We start from the raw sequence: 24,243 nt of genomic DNA, 5'->3' as shown, positions 1-24,243 counted from the left end.
CAAATATAAAAATTTATGCCAGTACACCACATACAATTCATATTATAAGTAAAAAGCTTGCTTAAAAACAATTAGAACATACTTTACGAGAATTAAAAAGTTTTTACTTAAAAAAGTCTTTAATTGTTTTTATTTTTTACATTACTTTGGCGCTTTTCCACAGCAATTTTTGGCCTATTTTTTAGGTTTAACAGGAAAACTGGTGTCGCCTCTTCTTGTTGTTCTATATTTTCAATAGCTTTTAGTCGAGAGATTTTTATATGTTGATTTTCATCATCACTGTCTTCATCTTTGCTAGATTCATTTTCATAATTGACAATATTAACCATTATTTCATCGGATCGAGTTGTTGGATTTCGTTTTCTTGAAGTGTTTGGAAGATAAAATTCAGAATTTTTTTTTCAGCTGTAGTTTTAAAAATGAAGAATAATCTAAAAAAAAAAAAAAGTCCTTGAAATATTTGCTAGCTTGGATAATCAGGACTCTACTGTACATATATTTAAATTTGTGAAGATTGAAAAATTCTTTGATGCCTTGGTGCTATTGAGTACGGATATGGAAATATTCTCTTGAAATTAATTGAAAAATTGTGTAGTGATGTCCTTAGAGATGTTATAAATTATTTGTTTGCAACTTTCTAAACCTTTTTTTTTATTTTAGTTTCTTATACGCTTATGTCTAGTCCTCTCATAATTTGAGTGCAGTTGCTAAATCAGAAATTTTATCAGGTATAAACTGGAGTTGATTTCGCCCCTTTTAAATGTTGATATTTTATGACCAATATTAGCCCTATATGGAATTGTCAGATTTACCCGATGTGTTAAAATCATTATACAGCTGTTATAAGCTTTATATTGGCCCTATATAGGTCAATATTGACACTGCATAGAACCAATATTAAAAAATCTAGGCATCCCAATATTGGTCCCTCGGAGCAGTGGCGTACGCAAGGGAGGGGTTTAAGGGTTTAAACACCCCCCCCTTGAGCTCAGACAAAATGTCAAAAATAAAAATTTTAGTAGAAATTGTGCGAACTATTATTTTTTAAGACTATATAATTTTATTTGCCTTATGCCTACTTTTTTTTCCTCATGGTATTTCTCAGAATAATGAAAAAAAAAACATTTACTATTATAATAGGGTTGTACTTTTGAAACCAAATTCACGTGATACTGTTACGGACTGGTTCCTTTCTGTCCTGCCAGTATAGTTTTCGAGACTGGCTGTCATTCGCGAGGTCTTTACGCGATGATTCTGGAATCCTAGACGTTCTGTTGTCTTTGAGACAATTCGAAAATTTTGGAGATGCGGTGAAAAATTATATAAAAGGAGGAACGGAGTACAGTGGAGTTAGTTAGTCAGACTAAGAGTTATCTCTGCCGCTTGTCTTTCGGAGCTTGTCGCTAAATCTGTTTTGATTTATCTCAACAAAAAGTTCATTCAATCGCCGAACCCGTCGTCGCCACTATTTCGACTAGTGAAGAAATCAGTAACAATACCATTGGAGATACAGCGCTCGTTGAAGTTATTCATTCCAGCTCGAAACTTTGAGATCGTAGCATAGCGGATATTTCTGTGCCAATATATATATATATATTTGCTGTTCTTGGATCTTTAGGATGTCAAAACGCAAGAATTTAACAATTTTTAATTATTTTGAGAAAAAATCACGACCTGAAATTAGTAAGGTGACAGCATCTAGTACCAATGTAAGTGTTTCTGTTGTACAGAAATGTGATAGTTCCGTTGAAGAAAACGTTTCTAGCATAACAAAATCTGATGAACGTGAAAGTGGCCCTCAAAGTGTTACTTCCCACCCATATGACATTGGACTTTTTTCAGAAGATATTACATTATGTTCTTAAACTTAAAAAATCAAATCAAAATTTAAGTAAACAATGTTGTTCAAGTAAAAAGTCAAAATTGTCTAGCTGTCTAAATTAGTGAAATAATAGTGCTTTATTGCAGACTCGAATTTCTTTTAGTAGTTTCTGAAAATTATGAACACCCCCCTTGAAAAAATTCTGCGTACGCCACTGCCTCGGAGCATGTCCATATGGGACCCATACTGAGCCTAACTGGGTCCAAGGTACAGTAGGGAACCGATTATCCGGAACGATCGGGACCATCGCTATTCCGGATAACTGATTTTTCCGGTTTTCTGAATCGCTACAAAAAGCTGTTTTTTTATTGTTAAACCCAACAAAAAAAAAATTGTCTGGAAATAATCTTAAAAAGAAGAAAAAACGATGAAGTAATACACTAATGATTATTTCCAAACTGATGGTAAGGTAAACATCTTTCAAAAAAGAAAGAAAAATCCTAAAATCTTATGAGGAAAAAAAATTTTTTTTTTAATAATGGCGGGAAAATTCATCAATTTCGTTCCGGTTTTTTGGTTTTCCGGTTTTCTGATTTCCGGATAACGGATAGAATTATTTCTCTCTAGGGGTATTGTGAACAAAAAATTCTGGTAAGCTGAGTCAATTTTTCTCTCTCCAGACCATTGATATTTTATGACCAAAGAGTAATACGACCTACTGATTTTTACTGTATTGTTAACGAAAAGTTCTTAATATACTGTATAAAAACTTGGTAAATTTTTTTTTCTCTCTACAGATGGTTGATATTTTATGACTGAGGGAGCAGTATGACTGACTCGAGAAGGCGATCTTCTTCTGAATCTGAGGGTGAAGTGGGTGACACCAGTGTTAAGATTTTAATTAATGATGTCACGCCCTGTGATTCTAGGGAGTTCCTTCATATCCCTTCTGCATTGTTACAATGTTCCATTCGCAGAAGTGCCCGCAAGGACAGGGCTAAAGTGCCACTCCAACGTAGAGCGTCTTGGTGTTGCTCTCGTAAGAGAAATCAAACCGGAAGGATTAATCGATGGTAATGATTTCTAACTTGCATCTCCAATTGATTTATTGCAGACTTAGTTAAAAATACTCCTAGTTTTTGTATATTTTATGACTATTTTTTATTATTGGAGAAGTCTGAAAAACTAAGATGCTTTTGAACTTTAAATTTGATTTTTTATTTTTATTTTTGAGTTTTGGAAAATTTTATATTGTTAAATCAAATTTAAAATATTTTTTGTCATTAGATTTTTCATTATATGTTGTTCGGGAATATGTTACAGCTATCGAAAAATCAAAATTTAATCATAAAGTAATTTATAAAATAAAGAGGTTTAGTATTATGTTAACGTAATATTATGTTAAATATTAATATTTTAAAAAAAAAGTATCTGAGGTGACATAGTACGAGGGCTATTTTTTAAATAAGGGCTGTTTGAAAATAACCAAATGGAAGAAAATTTTCATGAAGCAAATTTATTCTTTGATTCTACATACGTTTTTCTTTTTTTTAAAAAATAGTTGTCAATTTTGTTTAAGCACTTATCATTCCATACAACTAGATTTAGAATACCCTCTTCATACAGTGTTTTCATCACAGAAAAAAAATGGGTGAGAATTTCTCACCCTTTCTCAAAAACAGGGTGAGATTTCAAAAAGTTAAGTGAGATTTNGTGCCACTCCAACGTAGAGCGTCTTGGTGTTGCTCTCGTAAGAGAAATCAAACCGGAAGGATTAATCGATGGTAATGATTTCTAACTTGCATCTCCAATTGATTTATTGCAGACTTAGTTAAAAATACTCCTAGTTTTTGTATATTTTATGACTATTTTTTATTATTGGAGAAGTCTGAAAAACTAAGATGCTTTTGAACTTTAAATTTGATTTTTTATTTTTATTTTTGAGTTTTGGAAAATTTTATATTGTTAAATCAAATTTAAAATATTTTTTGTCATTAGATTTTTCATTATATGTTGTTCGGGAATATGTTACAGCTATCGAAAAGTCAAAATTTAATCATAAAGTAATTTATAAAATAAAATGGTTTAGTATTATGTTAACGTAATATTATGTTAAATATTAATATTTTAAAAAAAAGGTATCTGAGGTGATGTAATACGAGGGCTATTTTTTAAATAAGGGCTGTTTGAGAATAACCAAATGGAAGAAAATTTTCATGAAGCAAATTTATTCTTTGATTCTACATATACGTTTTTCTTTTTTTTTAAAAATAGTTGTCAATTTTGTTTAAGCACTTATCATTCCATACAACTAGATTTAGAATACCCTCTTCCAGGGCTCGAAAAACCACCCGTCCGCCCGTCCTCGGCGGTCAAAAATTCCCAGCGGACAACAAATTTCTCGAATCCGACGTCCGCACGGACGGCCATTTTCCCGTTAATGTTCGTGATACATTTTCAATTTTTTTTTATCTTACAATATTTTTTGAAGGAGTAGATAAAGAAAATTTTTCTCAAGAATAAGTGTCATTAAAATTTAAGATACATAACATCATTAAGCACCAGAAAACTTCAGCCCTCCGAGCCCAAGCTGTTTATAAAGACCTAATTCAGCAAAATGACCCACAATACAGCAACATATTGCGCATGGTAGAATTGATAAACAAGAAGCGTTAAACGCAATTATGAAAATCTACCTAAATGAAAAACCCCTTTCAGATTTCTGTGCAAAAACCTCTGTAAATCATTGGCTTGATTGTGGACCTGGCAAACATCATATTTGATTCATTTAGAAAAAGCAGTACCCTCGGATAAATTGATATTCCAGATAACTTGACCTTTGTCATCTAAATTATTTTATAAATTAAATAAATTATTTCCTAAAAGAAATACTAGGTTACTATCAGTTATCTAGCATTTCTTTTATTACTGTATAATGTAATCCTAGTAACTACTAATCCATTGTGCAATTTATATAAATGTTTGTAATAAATAAGAGAAAATTATATTTTTATTTATTTAGAAGCTATGGGTTAATTTCAAAGGAGGACGGGTACATTGTTGGACAAGCCGTCCTCGGGGACGGGTAAAAATTTTGAGTTTTTTCGAGCCCTGCCCTCTTCATAGTAACTTGCCATCTGCTCCGATATCCAAGAGGTTAATGGGAAGTTGGTGGAATTTTTAGATGGAATTTACCCACACTTGAGTTAGATGGAGAGGAAAACCTTTCACGATTAACCTGACGGCAAGGTGATTCTAACCCATGATCCGTCTACCATTGTGGTCGGTGCAGGCCAGATGCGGAATTCGTATCGACCAGCCATCGCTGGGATTCGAACCTGGTTCACCTCATTGGAAGGTGAACACCCTATCCTCTGAGCCATCATGGAGTACTATTAGCATTAAACAATTAATGATATCCAGTTTGTAAGACAGTTAATTATTTTTTGTTTTTTAAAGTTGGAGCATGGGAGTGTTATTAGCTGATCATCGCCAGAGAGCTAACAGTGCCATCCAGGATCTTGTGTTTCAAACTAGATTCTCTTCCACTAAGACTGAAAGCCAAGAGAGTATTCCAGAGGGAATGAAAGAAAAACAGCGTAGCTTCTCTGGTATGGCATACAAATTATGTTATTATTGTCTGATTTTTTGCTTAGATTTTTTTTTTCATGTGCTATCTGTGTAAATCTTCTATCTTGTGATATCATACCAAATAAAATGTATACTAAAGCAATGAAGTGTGCAAATCAGGGTTGGCAAGGTTTAGGACAGAAGGGATTAATCCACGGTTTAAACCGTCCTGTCCAAAACCCCTTTGTCCAAAACTATCTTAAACTGTCCAAAACCCTTTCACTCAAATTATGCCACAATTTTATCTGAACAATATTTAAGAGGTAAAATAAACATAGAACTAATAACATATTGATAATTAAATATACTAGAGAATATTTGTTTTTAAAAGAATAATGTTTTATTAATATTGTTTGACTCTTCAATTTAAACAAAGGAAGATTAATCAGTAATCAAGTTCAATTGGTCCTCTCATTCAATAGTACATAACTGAAGTTTGGCCTTGCCATACAGGTTAAAATATTAGGGACTAAGTGCTTGGTTTGTCATAAACAGGTTTATTTATCTATTGTACTATTCAAGAATACTTTTATTTCATTCATGTTCAATTCTTTTAGCATAGTGGTGATACATCACCAGTGTCAGTAACTGAAACTGATGTTATGCCCTTCAAAACTGTTAATACATTTTTCAGTTATTTTGTATTTTCAATTTAAACTAATATATTTATATTTAAAAACAATTTTTTTTAAAAAAGATTTCTTTTTTATCATCCTGTGATGCAGAAATTATAACATTTTTTTAAAAAAATATTGTGAAAAATAAAAGGTTAATTTTTGAACAAATTTAGTATTTTTTTTAAGAAAAATTATTATTTTTTAATATTGCCATATTTATCCTTATGCAAAAATATTATTTATCAGTATTAAAAGCATATTTATATTTAAAGGATTAGGTATTCACTTTTGTTGTTCAATGAATTGTGGAGCTTCAAAAATTATAAACCTTTTCCTATTATATTATATTATTTTCTTTTAATAAGTTATAGTAAATTGTATAAAAAATATCAAATATTTATTGATACATGTAATTATTATGTGTACAATGGTTACACCTATAGAATTTTTACCTTTTACCAAAGTTCAAGGTTTTGGACACTTTAAGACAGTTTTGCCCTGTTTAGGACAGTTTTACCCAGTTTAGGACAGTTTAAGACAGTAAAACCCACATGACCTGTCCAAAACCAGTTTAGGACGTCCAAAACCCCAACCCTGGTGCAAATATTATTCTATACAAATACTCTGTATGCAGTATTTTTGTTATTTGACAATACCATCTGCTACATTAGACTCTTGCTGTATTGAAAATGCTTACACTTTCTTAATTTAACAATAAATAAAAAAATAAATAAAAAATACATATTCAATATGTCATTCTTTTGTAATTTTGGTATGACTTTATAAGTTAATTTTGCTATAACTTTATAATATTTTTATTGCAGCTGGAAGTCGTGAAGATGTTTTTCAATTTGCTGAACAGTTTCAGAATTCTGTTCAAAGCATGACAGATGTGGCCACTGAAAGAGCTCATTCATTATGTATAAGTAGAGCCGAGGTATTATTGCACTTGTTTGTTAACATATTTTTATTTTATTTACAACTATGCTGATCGAGTTAATGTTTTTCCAACTCTATCTCAATAATCGTAATTGACTTTTCTATTGAGTTATTTACTTTTATTTTGGTTGCATTTGTGCTAGGTTTAAACTGTTCATGATATACTTTGAGGGAGAAAAAAAACTGAACAAAATCGAAGAAACTGAGAAATTAAAAATATAATTGCTTAGTGTTCATTATTATTAGAATAGAATTTAAACATATAAAACTTAATCTACTATAAGAAACCAGGGTTGAGGTTTTGGACTTCCTAAATTGGTTTTGGATAGGACACGTGGGTTTTACTGTCCCAAACTGCCTAAAGTTGTCATAAAGTGTCCAAAACCTTGAACATTGGTAAAAGGCAAAAGTTCTATATGTGTAACCATTGTACACATTACATATATTAATAAATATTTGGTACTTTTTATGCAATTTGCTTTAACTTATTAAAGGAAAATAATGTAATTTATTAGGAAAAGCTTTATAACTTTTGAGGCTCCACAATTCATTGAACAACAAAAGTGAGTGCCTTTAAATATGAATAAATATGCTTTTAATACTAATAAATTATTTTTTGCATAAGAATATATAATGCAGTATTAAAAATAATATTGCATTAACTTTTTCAATAAAACAAAAACTTGTCTTCAATTTGTTTCTTGTTCAGAAATCAACCATTTATTTTTACAATACTTTTTTAAAATTGTGACATAATTTGAATAAAAGGGTTTTGGACAGTTTTAAAACAGTTATGAACAAAGAGGCTTTTCACAGGACGGTTTAAACATGGTATTAATCTATTCTGTCCTAAACCTTGCCTACTCTGTAAGAAACTTAAAAACTTTTTCATGTTTACGTTTTAAAAATAATTATTTATTATTCATTTATCTTTAATATTTATTTTATTTTTTACAAAGTAGTTGTAGTTCATTTACGTCGCACTAGAGCTGTAAAATGGGCTGTAGTGCGACGTAAATGAACTGCAACTACAACAACAAAATATTTCGTTTTAAGAAAAGAGTTTCTCTTTCACTTGGTACGAAAGAAGCCTTATTTCTTCTGGAGCAGATTTTTCTACTGTTAAAAAAACTTGAAGTGGAATTCCAAAATATACACAGTATTTTATAACTTTGTTTTTTTTAAAAAATTTTGTTCATTAAGATGTTTATTTTATTAATAAATATTATTATGCATTTATTCCACTATTATTCAGTGATTCACATGCTATAAAAAGTTCAGTAAATCTCAAATTTGGTGTTGCAGTAGTTTTTTATTTTTATTTTCAAAGCAATTGTAAATTTGTTAAATATACAAAATTTGAATGCCAGTTTAACTTATCTTTTATATAAAATTTGAATGCCAATTTAACTTATCTCTTATATGAAATATGAATGCTAGTTTTTTATGTGCACCTGACCTGTAAATTGTGAGAAATTTCTATAATGTAGTTATAAAAATGATAGTTTATTTTTTCTACAGCCAAAAGTTGCAAAAAAGCATTCCTTAGTTGGTTTGGGCGGAAAAAATTCTAGAAAAGAAGAATGGCTTATTGCACCCCGCTCTACCCTGCAAAAATCTGTTTCTACTCCTTCTATAGTTGCTGCTCAAGAAATACAAGAAATTGGTAATTGATGATTCTGTATTTAGTTTTAAATGATTTATAATGTTTTTATTTTCTTAGTTATTGATTAATGTTCTTATTCTGTTATTTTTCTACTTTTCATATTGAAAAAATATCATATGGGCAGTGATACTGTCAAATAGTAATAATAGCTTGATTTTTTATAATAATTTAATGATATAAAACAGAAGCATATCTCGCGAAAGCACCTACACATTGCAAAAGTCCTTTTTAATGCAACTGATTTTATGTAATTTTTTTAAAAAATAGATTAGTGTAGTCTGCACTATTTATTACACAGTAACTATTTCTTTAAAACAATTTATGCGTTAGTCCAGACTTAGATTAGTGTAGTCTGCAGAAGCATGTTCTTATCTGGCGAAAGCACCTACACATTGCAAAAGTCCTTTTTAATGCAACTAATTTTATGTACTTTTTTTAAAAAATAGATTAGTGTAGTCTGCACTGTTTATTACGCAGTAACTATTTCTTTAAAACGATTTATGCGTTAGTCCCGTTTGCTATACAATAGGCGCAATATTATTTTAATGTTCATTAAAACGTCTGTACTGAATGGTTCATTCCAATATAACAACCAAAATTTAGTCTTTTGAGTTAGGAAAAGTTTCCAAGAAATTATTTGGGATGTCACCACACAGTAAATGTAAAAAAACTTGAATCCTCTTTCAATGAAGAAAGAGTGACATGCCTCCCTAAATTCTTATCCTAAGTCCTAAGTGGTAATAATTTATGGTCTTTCATAATCTGAGTGACTTTGTTTTCAAGGAATAAAAATAATTTAATTCATTATACTTTTCTTGTTTGAAAAATTGTATTAACTTTTTTATGACATGTCAGTCCTTTTGTGTGGTTTATTTTCAAGCTAGTACTTGTGTCCTTTGCCAGTTATCCCGAACCATATAACTTATCAAAAACGGCAGCCCAACTTCAGCATGTTTCTTTATAGCATTTCTCTCTTACGAAGTATTAAAGGGTGCTTTTACCTATATACTAGTAGAGATAAAAAATTTTAATGTTATTACCAAATTTTCTTTTTGATAGATACCAATTCTTATTAAAGTAATGCACTGCTTTGTTAAAATTCAGAGATGATTGTGCTCCAGCAAAAATCTGGATTTCCGGATTTTTTGCTAACCCTGATCCGGAATTTTCCGGAAATCCAAGGTGCAGCAGTTTCATCATCGATCACATTCATATATAAAAATTCTTGTATATTTTATTTAAAAATATTAGAGCTAGATTTTGTACTTGGAACCTCATTCATTTTTCTGGTAGAATACTAAATGTGATTAGAGATAAAAGTAAACTTATACATAATTATTCATTTAAATTATGTTGCATATAATTTAGTTAGAATTTCATGTTTTGAAAATATCAGTGATTTAAATTCATGAAGACATTAATTTTTTGAAATGCGTCATTAATGATTTTGCTCAATAAAGTTTCAGGATATTTGAGTTGGGCTCACAATCACCCCTGAAAATTAGTCAAGTGTTTTTTTTTTTTTTTACTCTGAGTAAATATTAACACGGTTTTGTACATTCTCGATATAATGACCTCACATTATTGTGTCCATTTTTAGTCAGACCTCAAGGGTCATTATATTGAGTATTGACTGTATTTTCTATTTATCTACTGTTAAACTTGTAGTATAATAATAATAATAACGATTGCTACGATTTTTGTTATTCTAATTTTTTGAAAAACTTTCATTTTCCATATTTATTTTCCTGAGTTAGACATTGTTGAAAAAATATTTTTTCAATTCTAACAATTTTTGTTTTTATTACAGCACATCGAAGGGATGGTCGTGACAGGTAATTTACCCAAAATTATTAAGTAGTTTTTTGTTATTACCTTTGTAATTTTTGACAATTTTTTTTAAAGTAGCTCATTTTTTATTTTGTAATTTTTTTTGTCTTGATTTATTTCTTTAACCATGATACCTTTCGAGTTAAAAAAAGGAGAAAATTAAATGATTTTCTAATGTATAAAAAAATAAGATAAGCCTTTCTAATGTAAATAATACTCACTGACTAATAGTTTGCATTGAAACTACTATAATTTAAAAGAAAATTTATTTTACTATGCATTAAATTTTTTTATGTTTGAATTTTAAAAACGATATCATGTTTATGTTAAAGTGTTCATAACGTGTAAATAATGTTCACAAACGGTTGCCTAGTAATATACTCTGAAATATATTATTGTTCCTCTCATTGTTATTTTTAATGAATAGACCTTTAAATTATGGATGTATATTGGTCATTAGGGTTCTTTAAAAATATCTCAGTTTATTTACTCTCACATAATAGCACATCACTAATTGTTATTTTGTATTTTTATTAATATCCTTTAAAATTTATTTCTTAGAAGTGAAAACAGAAAATTATGTTTAAATTAAAGTTTACTATATGTTTCAGCACTTTTCACAATCATTTATGCGGGTAATTTATTATCACAAATAATCAATAAAATTTTTTAGAAAGATAGGATACTTCATTCTGCCAATGAGTGATTCTACTATATGTTATAGCTTATCAAATATGCCAAATATTATAGAAGGGGTGCGAAAAATGTTAAATGACGTGTCGTCTGGAATGCTTAATTCTGCAAGTAAAAAATAAATAAATAAATAGTGCTTCTGTAAATTTATGTTGGCGAAATTATAGATGAATAAAGAGATAGGGAAATCATATTTTAAATAGGAGCTAGTATTTAGTAAAAATGGGCTCAGAAATTTGGAAGTTGTGGCAGTTTTGATTTGGCAAAAGTTTAGCAGTATCAGTGACTAATAAAAAGATTTTAAATTCTCAACTAAGAACAAAATCATTTTAAAGTAATAAAATTTTTTTTTAAATTTTTAAGTTATTATTATGACAGTTTTAGATGCATTTACTGCTAAGAAACAAGAAATGAAGTTTCATGAAGTTTGAATTGCTGAAAAAAATACTTCAAAATATCAAAATGCAAACAAATAATTAGAAAAGAACTTCTACGTTGCATAATCCTAAGTTATCATCTCATAATTTATTTTCATTTGCATATTTAAATTTTTCTTTTAAGTATTTGAAACTTCATGGCTTTAATTTAGGTTTGTGTGACTATACTTTAAATTAGTATTGAAGGAGATAGAGAATTCGCACCGAAAATTTTCTTCCGCGGTATGGCGTCCTCTGAAGGGAATAATTGCAACTTTTGTCGAAAAAACTGTTTTATGCCAAGACTAAACAATTACTGTAAACAATCATCAACAACAAACATGAGACTTTAACCCCTAGTCATCTAAGAAAATTAATAGCTTTAAAAACCTTCTATATTAAAAACAAATTTGATTGAACAATAGGACTTTTTCTTCTTTTTTTAACATATTGGATTTTATTGCAATACATTTTTATATCCTTAGTTAATTTTTCGTTGTTTTATGTTCTGTGCATGCTTTTATTTACCATTTGCACGATATCTGCATGTTTATGTTTTTCTTTAAGTGTGTACTGCAGAAACAGATTCTCATTTCAAAATATTAGAAATTCTTGTATTGAAATAATGCATGAAGATGAAGAAGAACCAGAAGATATGAATATTAAGCGACTAAGTAGTTTTTCACTTGCAAATCTACTCAGGGAGTAAGTTCCCCTCCCCTTTTTAACTTTATTTTCTCCATAAAAGCTTTTTTTTTTGTTGTCAAATTTAGTTTCTCACCTTGATTTTGATTTGTAAAATTTTAAGTTTTTTCTTTATTGAATGAAAATGTGTTTTGTGAAACTCTAAAAGTACAGTGAAATGTATTATGCAAATAGTAATTCAATATGAATATAGTTATAAAATTTGTCTAAAAATCATAATATTTCTCTTTAATAATTAATGCTTTTGGTTAATACTGTACCAGCTTTACTTGTTATAGTTGAATTATATTTTTCAGTGTTTGACAAGTAAACTGAATTCTGCAATGATTCAGATCTTAAGATTTCACCCCATGTCCTTTACTAATTTTAATTTAGGTGGGAAAAGAGTAAAGGGAGAATTCTTATGCAACTATCATGAAAATTAGGAAATAGTTTTTGAAGCATTCTGTAATTTTTTTAAAAATGTGATATTTGTAATATATGATTTATTTTAATGGCGTAATTGAAACATTTTTTTAATATGCAGCCTTAATTCTAATCTATTAAAATATTAATGCATTACCCTTGCTACACACTAGGAAAAATATTTTATCAAACTACAGAGAAGCCGTAGTAGGTGTTGTCTCTGTTAATGTAGTAAAATTACTTCAATAACGCTGATAAATTTTTTTATCTGTAAAATTTAATTTATTTTTCTTTAATTATAAATTCAATTGTAATTAAAAATTCAGTTGTAATAAAAAATTATTACCATCTTGTTACAAATAATGATTTTTTTGTTCACTATAAGAGTATGTTTTAAATAAAATTATTATACCCATTTTCTATTTACATGCCGAATTTCATTTCTTGTCAACATGTAATCCATAATTTCCACATTTGATTTTAATTGCTTAAAGTTCATCTAAGGAATGTTATTTGTATCTAAAAGAATGTTATTTGCATCTAAAGATCCTTTGTTTGATACGTTGCAGGAATCTGTTGAAAACGGGAGTACAAGATAACGAAGAAGACAAACCTTTTAACAAAAGAAAGAAAAGGGGAAGCTTATTTTTTCGAAAGAAAAAGGTATATTTATATTAACACACCATTGAAGAATGTATACATTTTTGTAATATTAACTATCTTACTTTTTTTTTTTTTTTTTTTTTTTTTTTTTTTNCTTTACTTTTTTTTTTTTTTTTTTGCTCCTCGAATGATGTGGTCACTACTCCAATACATTGTAGCTGTTCTGAATTGCTTCAAAGTAGACAATCAAAAATTTCTTAATTGCTCCCATCATTATAATAATAATAAAAAAGAACTGAAAATATAAAATAGAAATGAAAAAAAGAGTCCCTTTGGAAGGAAATACTGATCTCAAATTTAATCTAAATATAATACAAATATGTGTATAATTGAAGATTATTTTAACAAAACTTCAAGTTTATTCCATTTGAAGTGTTAATGCTTATGAAAGGCTTTTTACATTTCATACTTTTTAACTAGATGATAAGGTTTCTTAAGGAACTCTAGAAATTTTCTAAATTCTATTAATTATAAATATAATATTTTGATGTAATAATCTTATGCAACATATATATGTCTATATGGAACAGGGGTCTGTCCAAGCCAAATTTACTACCATATAGCAGTACCTTCACAAATTCAACTTCAGGAAAAACGGTAGTTTCACAAGATACTTTTTCTTAAAATTTTATTTTTGAGTCTGGTAAGAAATGATAAATTTAAATTTTTACCATATTTTTGTGTTAATTTTTTAATATAATTTTTAATTTTCACAAATTAAGTCTTAAATTTTCACAAAATAGGTACCTCTCAGAAAAACCTAGGCAGACTCCTGTGGAATATTTTTAAAAATAGTATTATAAGAAAACACTTTATTTTTGTTAATATGGTAGGGATAGCCTGGTTGGTAGGACATTGGGCCCACAACCAAGAGGTCATGAGTTCAATCCCCACCAGCCAAAGCCTCCCCGTGTAGTAAATGATGACTGGAGCACTTTAAATCTGTTGGGGCACAGAGTCCTCCGTGGTTCCATAATGAATCATACCTCTGAGGGTACTGAAGTGGAGATTGATCATTCTGTGGTTCAGGCCAAAATTACTATCTGTTAGTGTATGAATAGGTTTGCCCTATACATATGTGTGACTGAAGTTGCATTCTTTGCCATAGATGGCGCCACTGAAGAACAAGAAATGCACCCTCTGCCTCAAATTCGTTTGGTTTCACCAAGTAGGCTCACTGGTATTGGCAAGTGGGATCAGAAAAAATTACAACTTTTGTTAATAATTATATTGTTTCATATCAACTTTTGTTTTAACACAAGATTAAATTCCCCTGAGAAAGTATTGTTAATGGATACGTAATGTATGATAACACTATTACAAGATTTATATGTACCATTAAATATTTATTATTTAATAATATTAAGTTTGAACTAGATGGCCCATAATGAATAAGTCATCAAATTCTTGAAATATTCAGCCATACGCCATCTTATACATATAGGTTTTTGACTGCAATATCAAGGAGAATTTTGTCAGTGTTGTTTCCACCGTACTTTTTCTCTGGACTGTTTTGTACCAATCTGGGAATTTTTTTTTCCAGATATGATTTACATCCCTGTTATATTATACTTATTTTATACATGATTAAAATTATATTGATTGTGGAACACATTTATTTTGCTATGTGAATAAATTTTTCCTCTCTAGAGGACAAAATAACCAATTCTTAAAAAATCCTTTATTTGTAAAACTGTTCTTAAAAGGGGTTATTTATAGTTTTAAATTTTTCCTGTAGTCATTTAGGTTATTAAAATGTTTTTATTTCTTGTGTACTGTTGAAAAATTATGATCTACTATTTTAAGATTATGTTTAAGAGGATGCCATACCATGGGAGAAAAGTTTCATCACAAATGCTCTTTCATGTCCATTACTAATATAAAATTTCAAAGAAAGAAAAAGTGAGTTCAAGCAAACCATGAAGATTCAATTACTAAAAAAAAAGTTTCAAAATATCAAAATGCAAACAAATTATTGGAAAAGAACTTCACCATTGAGTGATCTTAATTTACTGTCTCATAATTTGTTTTCATTTGTGCATTTTAAAAATTTCTTTTCAGTATTTAAAAACTTCATGGCTCACTGTGAGTTTGTCTGAACTTACTTTTTCCATACTTTAAATTTGAAATTAGTTAAGTGGGTGAAAAAGAATTTGAGATGAAAAGTTTCTCCCGTGGTGTGACGTTCTCCAAACGTTCCCAGTTTCTAAAACATTCTTCCTCTTTATTTAACGTAACGAACTTTAACATCAATGAAAATAATAATTTAATTAAATATAAGCAATTTTATTTTTCCATAAAGTTACAAGTTAATGAAATAAGTTACCTTATTTTTTATATTAGTCTATTCTAAATTTAGCAAATTTTCTTTAGAGTTTTATCTGTTAAAATTCTACCTTGGAATTAAAAATTGTTTTATTATTTCAGAATAAAGAAAAGGATAAGAAGAATGCATCACATCATTTTGTTTCAATTTGTTACAGTACTGCGGCTACTTGTGATGTTTGTAGTCGTGCCTTAGCCAACAAGTCAGCCCTTAAGTGTGAAAGTAGGCAGCTTTTTTATTATCTTTTAAAACTGATTTTTTTGCATTTTTCATATGTTTTTGTATCTTTCTGATGTAATCAGATAAATAAAATAATAAGATCAGATATATAAATCATCTTATATTTTTTTTAAATGGCGGGTACTTGGGTCGATTTCCCATTGGCCTCAGAAATGTCAGAATTACTACTCTCTTATTGCTATCTTATAGCTTAAGAGAGCTCTCTATAGCTTAGCCATAGTGGGCACCTATGGCTAAGCCACGGAGGTGGAGTAGCGTCGCCCACGTGTAAAAAAGGTTCGGTAAATAAATGTTGCATTTATTTGCTTTTTTAAAATGAAATTTACTGTATCACTTTTAATCAATTACTCAGCTGTTCATTTTTTTATATTTTTAGATTGTTCAGTAACCGTTCATGATAGTTCTTGTAAAGATCATGTTCCTCATTGTGTTCAGCCAAAAGTAAGTATCAGTTCTATATGCTAGTACCTTAAGTACTGTAGCTAAGAATATTAATGCATAAAGAATTTTTAATTCAAATAAAGTGTTTGTACATTTTGAATGTGTTTTTAAATTCTTAAAGCCTGTACGTGCATTCATATTTTTATTTAAAAAAAATAAATAAATACATACATATAAAATAGTTTTTTAAAAAAAATTTGTCTAATTTTTTTTTTTAGTACTGCTTTGGGTGTGAAGAAGTTTTTGTTCTATGAAAGTTATTTGTGACGTAGTGTAAATGAAGTTTAATTGTTCATTAAGATTTTTAAAATATCATTAGTTAAAAAATTAGTTAATCTGCAAATAAATATATGTTAAAAAAAGGGAACATATATATTTTGCATAATAGATTAATTAGGAAAATATTTTAATCCTTTTTTTAAGTACCCCAAGCAGATTAATCTTTTGATGAATTTTTTAATAAATCTTAACTTTAAATAGTTTATAGATTTAAAAAGTTCAAATATTGCTCTGATAACAAGCATATAAATAAAAATATTTTGATTTGAATAATTCAATAATCTGCTCATTAAAACATTTTCTCAAAAATGAAACAATTTTGTGATATTTATTAATCAGAGTAAATTCAGATTTTTTTTTTTAAAGAAATGTTTAATAAAAATGTAATTAATAAATTTATCTCAATTCATTTAGATTTCTCCAGCTCCTGATAAAGATTCAAATTCATCTCATCTCACCCCATCTGGTAAGTTTATAAATAAGATTCTCTTTGGATGTATTATTTTTGTTTCACGACGACGCATGCCAAATTAAACACTGTTAGAAGTAACTGAAAAAAAGACTTTGAAAAAGAAAGTCTTTCTTACTGCCAATCACTCTTGCTATACTTTTAAATTAAAAATATATAATTAAAATATATAATTTTAATATAAATTTAATAAAAACAAAGTCATTTTATTTATTTTTTTGTATAATCTTAAAGGTAAATTTTTGTTAAATATATTCATAAATGTTTGAAGGGAAATTCTGATTCTTTGAATTTCCTTTTCGTTATTCTGATTAGTACGAATAACATTTGCATAAAAGTCTAAATTTCTCTCAAAACATGTATGAATACATTCTACAAAAGTACAACTTAAATGTCATGCAAAGCAAAATCTATTTTTTTTATGCAAAAGGAACCAATGCTTCATGTATAAATTAAATAGAATATATAGAATAGAATCAAGAATAGAATCAATGTTTTAAGAGAAATTATAATTCGTTATTTATCTATTAATAAAATATGTTCTATAAGCTGTATACCACAGCAGTAACATGCAACATTTTTAAGAAGTTAATTTTTTTGACTGGTACTAACAGCTTTTATTTTTTAATGTATCGATTATCTTTTATACACATGAAGACAATGTTTGCTAGTGCAATGTTTATTCTAAAATTAGAAAATGTTGCAAATAAATATCACTTATTAAAATAATATTTGAAATCCATTTTTTCTAAAAAAATAATTTTCTATCCTTGTCTAATTACTTTCAAAACAAAAATTCTCACTTTAACTAAAACAGAAGTAAATCACTAAAAAACTAATTTCTCATAATGAATTAGTAATGCAGTCCTATGCCCAATACAGCCAGACATAGAATTGCAACAGTATATTAATAATGTCAGACTGAATCTGATTTAGGACTGTAAAGGGTTAAAATTTATTATTTATTTATTTTTTTGCTATGTGAAAGGTTAAAAAGAATATTTTAAAATTAATTCTTTTTCCTGGCTTGGTGTAAAGTTAGGTGAAAGGATTGACTAATTAAACTTTGAAAATAAGCACATGAATAGAAAGATCTTAATTATCTTATCTGCAATTAATGCTGAAACTTTAATTTCAAAAGTCAAAGTCCAAATCTATCCTTATTTTACAATAGTAAAATTAGCATAAAGTCATATAAACTCTGACTGTAATTTCTTCCCTTCAAATAAAGTAAATGAACATTTCTTTTTAAAAATTATTTTTTAGTGGGAATTCTCATATTTTGTGATGCATGCTGTTAGTAAACTGCATGTAGCTATTTATTTCAAGAACTTATACTTAAAAGTATCATGAATGCACACTTATAAAATCTATTTAAATTAATGCATTTAATAAAAATAATTAATATTGTTTAAAAAAATTAGGCCAATATAGGACCATTCAGATGTTACTATGCTTTCAACTGGTTATTTAACTCTTTTGATAGTACTTTTTGCGTAACTGTGTTTAAGCATGAAATTGAACTTTTGCATTGTGCATGAATTTGTGTGTTTAGATCAACAGTTCCTAGCCCTTTTTTTCAACAATCACCAATTTTGTAAAAAAAAAATTATTTATAATAATAATAGTTAAAATACTTAGAGGCTTTTAAACTATTAAATATCCAAGTAAAGAATATGACAAATAGATATCTCTTTCCCCCTTTCATTTGGCTTAAACATGTATGGAGACCTGAAACTGTATAATTTTAGCCTCAAGTTACTTCTAATCTTCAAATATTGCCTTCAACAATCAAAGCATGGTACTGGTCTTATCCCCACATTGTTATCATGTGACCCGCATGTTGGGAACATGTTTCTAAAAAGCATCTCTGCATGTTTTTAAAAAGTACTTAATTTCATTTTTTAAAAGCAAGCTGCTTTTTTTCATTGGGTGTTTTTGGTGTTTTTTAAAAGTACTTAATTTTGCCCTTTTCGAAAATGAGATTTGTTTCTTTACCATGTTGATTTTTGTTGTGTATTACTCAAAATCGTGCTTTTCACATTGTTCTATTCAACGTTTTTACAATTCATTAAACAGTCTGTTCTAATCTATTGGTTCATACGTTCATAGCCTATTAAAGCGCTAATCACTTGACATGTTTCATGAAATACCTGTGAGTCCGCATGTGCATCTACTGAGTTGGGCTCGGTGAGATTATTGCACTCTCATGTGCAGCAACTCTGCTGCGTTTTGCAAGAAATTCTCAGTTTCAGGTTTCATTTTCTACCCTCTGATATCGAACCTAAAAATCTTTTGATCATTTTATAATGGCTAATGTAATCAAGAAGAGAGTTCTTTGTCAAAAATTAGTTATTTTATCATGATCATGTAAACTTTTTGAAAATTATTTTGCATTTTGTTAATGTACATCGTGTTTAAAAATATTTGTTGATTTCTTAAAAAGTACTTAAAATGTGCTTATTTTTTGTTAAAAGATTTGGCTACACACCCTGCAATTCCTTTTTTTTTTTTTTTTTTTTTTTTTTTTTTTTTTTTTGAAAAAGATCAATTTTATTGTTAAGTTTTATTTTTTATAAAACGATATTAAATTGTTAAATAATCCTGTATGGAATTAATGATACTACAATTGTGATTGTGATTAATGATACACATGTTGGGAACTGCTGTTTTAGTTTCATTTTCTTTTTTTTAAATAGGTCTTTCATTTTCTATAAATGTTTTTTTATGTTACCTGCTACAATTTTGTTTAGTTTTTGAAAAAGATTAATTTTATTGTTAAGTTTTATTTTTTTTATTAAACAATATTAAATTGTTAAATGATCCTGCATGGAATTAATGATACTACAATTGGAAAATGATTCTGCAATATACTGCATGGAGAATTGTTCTAGAGAAAGTAAAGGCCCACTCTTGACTTGCACCAATGATGATTTAACAATATTAACATTGTTTATTTAGTTGTTTTAATATTTTTGTTGAATCTGTATTAGTTTTAGATGCATGTGCATGATAATTGTTTAACTGTCATTTTAGGAAGTGTTCGTTATCCTACTCGTTATCGGCATCTCATAGGAACTCCCCTTACTCATAGTCAAAGTGTCATCAATTTAGGTGTGTTACTAATTACTAATATTTACTAATTTCACTTAACATTAGAAACATCAAGTTAAAACTGTATTATTAATAATTATTTTTATTGTTTAAAGATGAACTTTATTGTGCTCAGAATAATTAGAAAAAATATGCCTTTAAATTAAAAAGAACTTTTAGTTTTTTTTCTTTTGGTTTGCAGTACTGAAAGAATAACTTTAGTTGAGAAATTCCTAAAAAATATTATAAGAAAATGGAACCCTACAGTGTTGGGACTTCTTTTTTATTATATTGTAGCATTTTAGTTAATTTCTTTTGTCCAGAAATGTTTGATTTTCTTTTTTATGCTTGCACACTTAGTTTTCTTGTTTTCTCTCCTTTGAAAGTAATCCACAGAACATTAGAGCATGCAAGTAAAAAAAAAGAAGAAACAAGACTGATTTCTTGTAGATTAGAGCTCTAGCTGGTCTCATCTAGCATTAGAGCATGCAAAAACAGGTTTCAATCAAAGTTATATTCAGAACATTAGAGAATGCAAGTAGAAAAAAGAAAGAAAGAAGGACTCATTTCTTGTGGATTAAAGCGCTAGCTAATCTCGTCTAGCATTAGAACATGCAAAAACAAGTTCCAATTTTTTTTTAGCTGATTCATCAAAGTGCATGAGTCAATGACGCAGCTGTACAAGAATAGAGTCTTGGTTCCTCCTATTCATTGGGAATTAAAAGTAATATCTTAGGTAATGCACGTTGGATAATAAAAAGATTTTGTAAAACATTGCAGTTTGAGCTTTACAGTGCATAAGGAAAAAATTCTCAAGAAAGTGCAGTATTGCTAAGGAGTAAAAAATAAGATTATAGTTACAATTCACATCAGACAAATGCTATGCAAAATCCCTCAAATTTCTTTGTCATTTAAAAAAACTAATTTCATCGCGGCCAATTTCTTAAATACTCTAAGAAAGAAGACATTTCCTCTATTGACTTCTGTATTTCGACACAATATTTTTGAGACTCAGTTTTCAAGAAAGTGGCTTTGTTTTTATTTTTAATGCTTTATTGGAATATTTTACAGGGAAGCATTCACAGCCAAATAAAGAAAAAAAATCTTCCCTGACTGACACAACACGTATAAATGTAAGTGTATAATAGAAATGTTTATATCTAATAAATATCAGTGTACTGGTGTATATATATTAAAATACTTTATTTGTTTCAGATTACTACTAGTACAGATTCCTCCAAAGTGTCTTCCCCTTCTTCTAAGTAAGTTCTGTTATTTATGAATATATATTTGGCATTAATAGATTGCATTTATAGAAATATGCTTCTTTTCATAGCATTTAGTTTTTGCATAATATTCTTTTCTCTTTTTTTATATTTATACATCCATAATGCAAAGTTTTAAATAAATCGAGTCTGGTGTTTGTGTATTTGTAGTTTAAACACTCTCATTTCTAATTGAAACAAAAAAATTTTTTTTTTAAAAAACGAAAATATAATATGGTTGCAGAAATATGTTTTTTTTCCTTCAATTCTTTTTGTGAAATAAGCACATTTGTTAGTGAGCTAAGGAGCAAAATATTGTGTTTATCTATAATTTGAGTGTTATATAACCTACATATTAAAACCTTACCTAGTGAAACTTCATTTTTTATAATATTTAATGTTTGACATGATTTTGGTAAAGGAAAAAAAATTGCAGACTTTAACCTAAACAAGAGTTTAACAGCCTTTGAAAGTTTTCATAAACCTTTAATATAAGCACTTAAATAAAAAAAGAACAATCTTTTATTTATGAGTAAAGAGCACAAAGCAATATTTTTTTTACATATACATAGTTATATGTTTAATGCTATTTATATGCAATTGTTATTTACCTCACAGTACCCAAAAAATGACCAAAATATTGAGAAAATTTTTTTTATTGCTTATAATAAAACTTCAAACTATTTCAAATGCACTGAAAAAAACATCATCTCTCTATCTACATTTTTAAATAAGTTATGAATGATTTTGAATTGCCCTAATACAGAAACCTACTTAGCAACCAGACTTTAAAGTGCTTTTTCTCATAGATGATAAATTTGCGCTTTAATCTTAATTAAATCCGTGAGGAATTTTTTCTATTTAAGATAAAGTTTTGAAGTAAACTTTTTTATCCTAAGTATAATATACTTATTTAAACTGTGCATGAAATAAGCATTTTATGAGGTATTAAAATTTTTACAGCATGTTATATATACCTAACAGGAATTTTCGACCTTTTTTTTCTACTTTTTTACAAAATAATCTATAAAAAATATTCTAATTGATATATCAACAAATGAATACGCAAAATTGTTACGATGAATATTCTAAGCACTAAAAAGAAGAAAAAAATTGAAAATATGTTAAAATAAAAAAGCCTTAAAGATTTTAAAATTTTGAATTTTTTCCCTTTTTTTTTAAATTTAAAAAAAATTAAACACTTTAATTATTTTTTGAGGATAAATTATTGATTATAAGTTAAATGAGCATGTAAAGCATTCACAAAATGAATGATTATACCTTTATTTAAAAAAATTGTTGCAAGGGTACTGTGGTAATTGTTGCAAGGGTATCCTTTTCACCACATTTTTAGTTTGTGCCAAGTTTTTACAAACTTTTTTTTTTTTTTTAAATAAGTTAGAAAATTTTACTTTTAAATTTTTTTTTCAAGATTTTATTTTTTCACTAAATTTTTAACTTTTCTACGTAACTAATATCTTTAAAAAAAAAGATCTGTGATGCCTAGTTTGCTCAACACTGATTTTCTGAAATTAACTTTTAATAGCTTAATACCCAGAATGTTTAGTCAAAAATTAAGACCAAATATTGGTTTTCCCTTTTTTTAAAATTTGCAATAAAAAATTTCTTTTTAATTTTCTCTCTTTTAATCCATTTTATTAATTTTAAATTTCATATCATTGGATTGTTTTTCCTTTAAAGTAAAAACTTTCTTTCTGTTCCCGTAGTGCACCTCGTAAAAACTACACTCCCAGTGGCTATTCTCAATGGCGTAGAGTGGCCACAAAACTGGGGGTCAAGTAAGTCCACTTCTGTGTGCATGATTTTTGACCTCTCCCCCACGTATCTGTTGTGGCTCATTTTGAATGAGTTTCTGTGTTGTGTTTCTGTGTTTCAATCTTGCTTATCTTCAATATGCTTGACCTAAAAAAATTATATTCTGTTTGCTTCATTGCTAAAAAGTTAACAAAATGTGCATAAATATTTTATTTATTTATTTACTTGGATGTCGTAATTAATGTTAAAGTTTCTAAAGGCCTTCATACAAAAAGCTGTAACGTGTGTTTATCATTTCATATAGATAATTTACCATGTTGTTTAAAGTGTAGTTATCTGCTTTTATGTTTTAGTGACAAAGTTTGCATTTAAAAAGTCTTTAATGATAAAGTTAATTAATAAACAAGTATCAAAATTTTATGCAATTAGTGTCTAACCTTGGGAAAACGTAAATTTATGATGTATGTTAAGAAAGCATTTGTATTTTAAAAATTAACCCTTAAAAATAGTAAAACCGACAAGATACAAAAACAAGTAAAACTTTTGTATCAATATAAATTTATTGGGTGGATAGTGATCTTTAAAAAATATTTTATCCATTTTCTCCTACACTTTCCTCTAAATTAATTATTCTGCTTTTAAAAAAAATGTCTTGAAATCATTTATATTATTGTTTATTGGCGATTAAGTATAGTTCAATCCAAGTTATAAGGTTCATATTTTTGTCATTTTTCCTTGTTTTTTTATACATATGTGCACATTATTTTTACCAGAGTTGGCCGTTGATTACAGTAATCGATTACAACTGTAATTGATTACAGATAATTACAGCTATGTAATCAATTACTTGTAATCACGATTACAAGTAATCAATTACTTGTAATCGTGATTACAACTTTCAAAAAATTTTGATTACAGCTGTAATCATGATTACAATTTTGATTACAGTAATCAATTACTTGTAATCA

General features: G+C 28.0%; 1 protein-coding gene across 6 annotated transcripts in view; it reads left to right on the top strand.

The window, feature by feature from the left end:
• Nucleotides 1–24,243, top strand: part of LOC107443134 (A-kinase anchor protein 13) — a 269,899-nt gene that overhangs the window by 207,933 nt on the left and 37,723 nt on the right. For 4 of the 6 annotated variants that reach the window (XM_071181667.1, XM_071181666.1, XM_043051986.2 and 1 more), the window contains 13 exons: nucleotides 2,620–2,895; nucleotides 5,282–5,433; nucleotides 6,894–7,006; nucleotides 8,530–8,674; nucleotides 10,485–10,509; nucleotides 12,181–12,318; nucleotides 13,293–13,386; nucleotides 15,814–15,934; nucleotides 16,329–16,393; nucleotides 17,087–17,138; nucleotides 20,178–20,255; nucleotides 21,306–21,367; nucleotides 21,450–21,496. In XM_071181667.1, coding sequence (XP_071037768.1) covers nucleotides 2,651–2,895; nucleotides 5,282–5,433; nucleotides 6,894–7,006; nucleotides 8,530–8,674; nucleotides 10,485–10,509; nucleotides 12,181–12,318; nucleotides 13,293–13,386; nucleotides 15,814–15,934; nucleotides 16,329–16,393; nucleotides 17,087–17,138; nucleotides 20,178–20,255; nucleotides 21,306–21,367; nucleotides 21,450–21,496 — 1,337 coding nt within the window. In that variant the 5' untranslated portion in view covers nucleotides 2,620–2,650. The remainder of the gene's footprint in view (nucleotides 1–2,619; nucleotides 2,896–5,281; nucleotides 5,434–6,893; nucleotides 7,007–8,529; nucleotides 8,675–10,484; nucleotides 10,510–12,180; nucleotides 12,319–13,292; nucleotides 13,387–15,813; nucleotides 15,935–16,328; nucleotides 16,394–17,086; nucleotides 17,139–20,177; nucleotides 20,256–21,305; nucleotides 21,368–21,449; nucleotides 21,497–24,243) is intronic. The other 2 variants (XM_071181668.1, XM_043051987.2) reach the window with 1 other exon arrangement.

Source organism: Parasteatoda tepidariorum, chromosome 6 (genome assembly GCF_043381705.1).
Source record: "Parasteatoda tepidariorum isolate YZ-2023 chromosome 6, CAS_Ptep_4.0, whole genome shotgun sequence".
Classification (NCBI taxonomy): Eukaryota; Metazoa; Arthropoda; class Arachnida; order Araneae; family Theridiidae; genus Parasteatoda; species Parasteatoda tepidariorum.
This window is presented reverse-complemented; position numbering and strand designations above follow the sequence as displayed.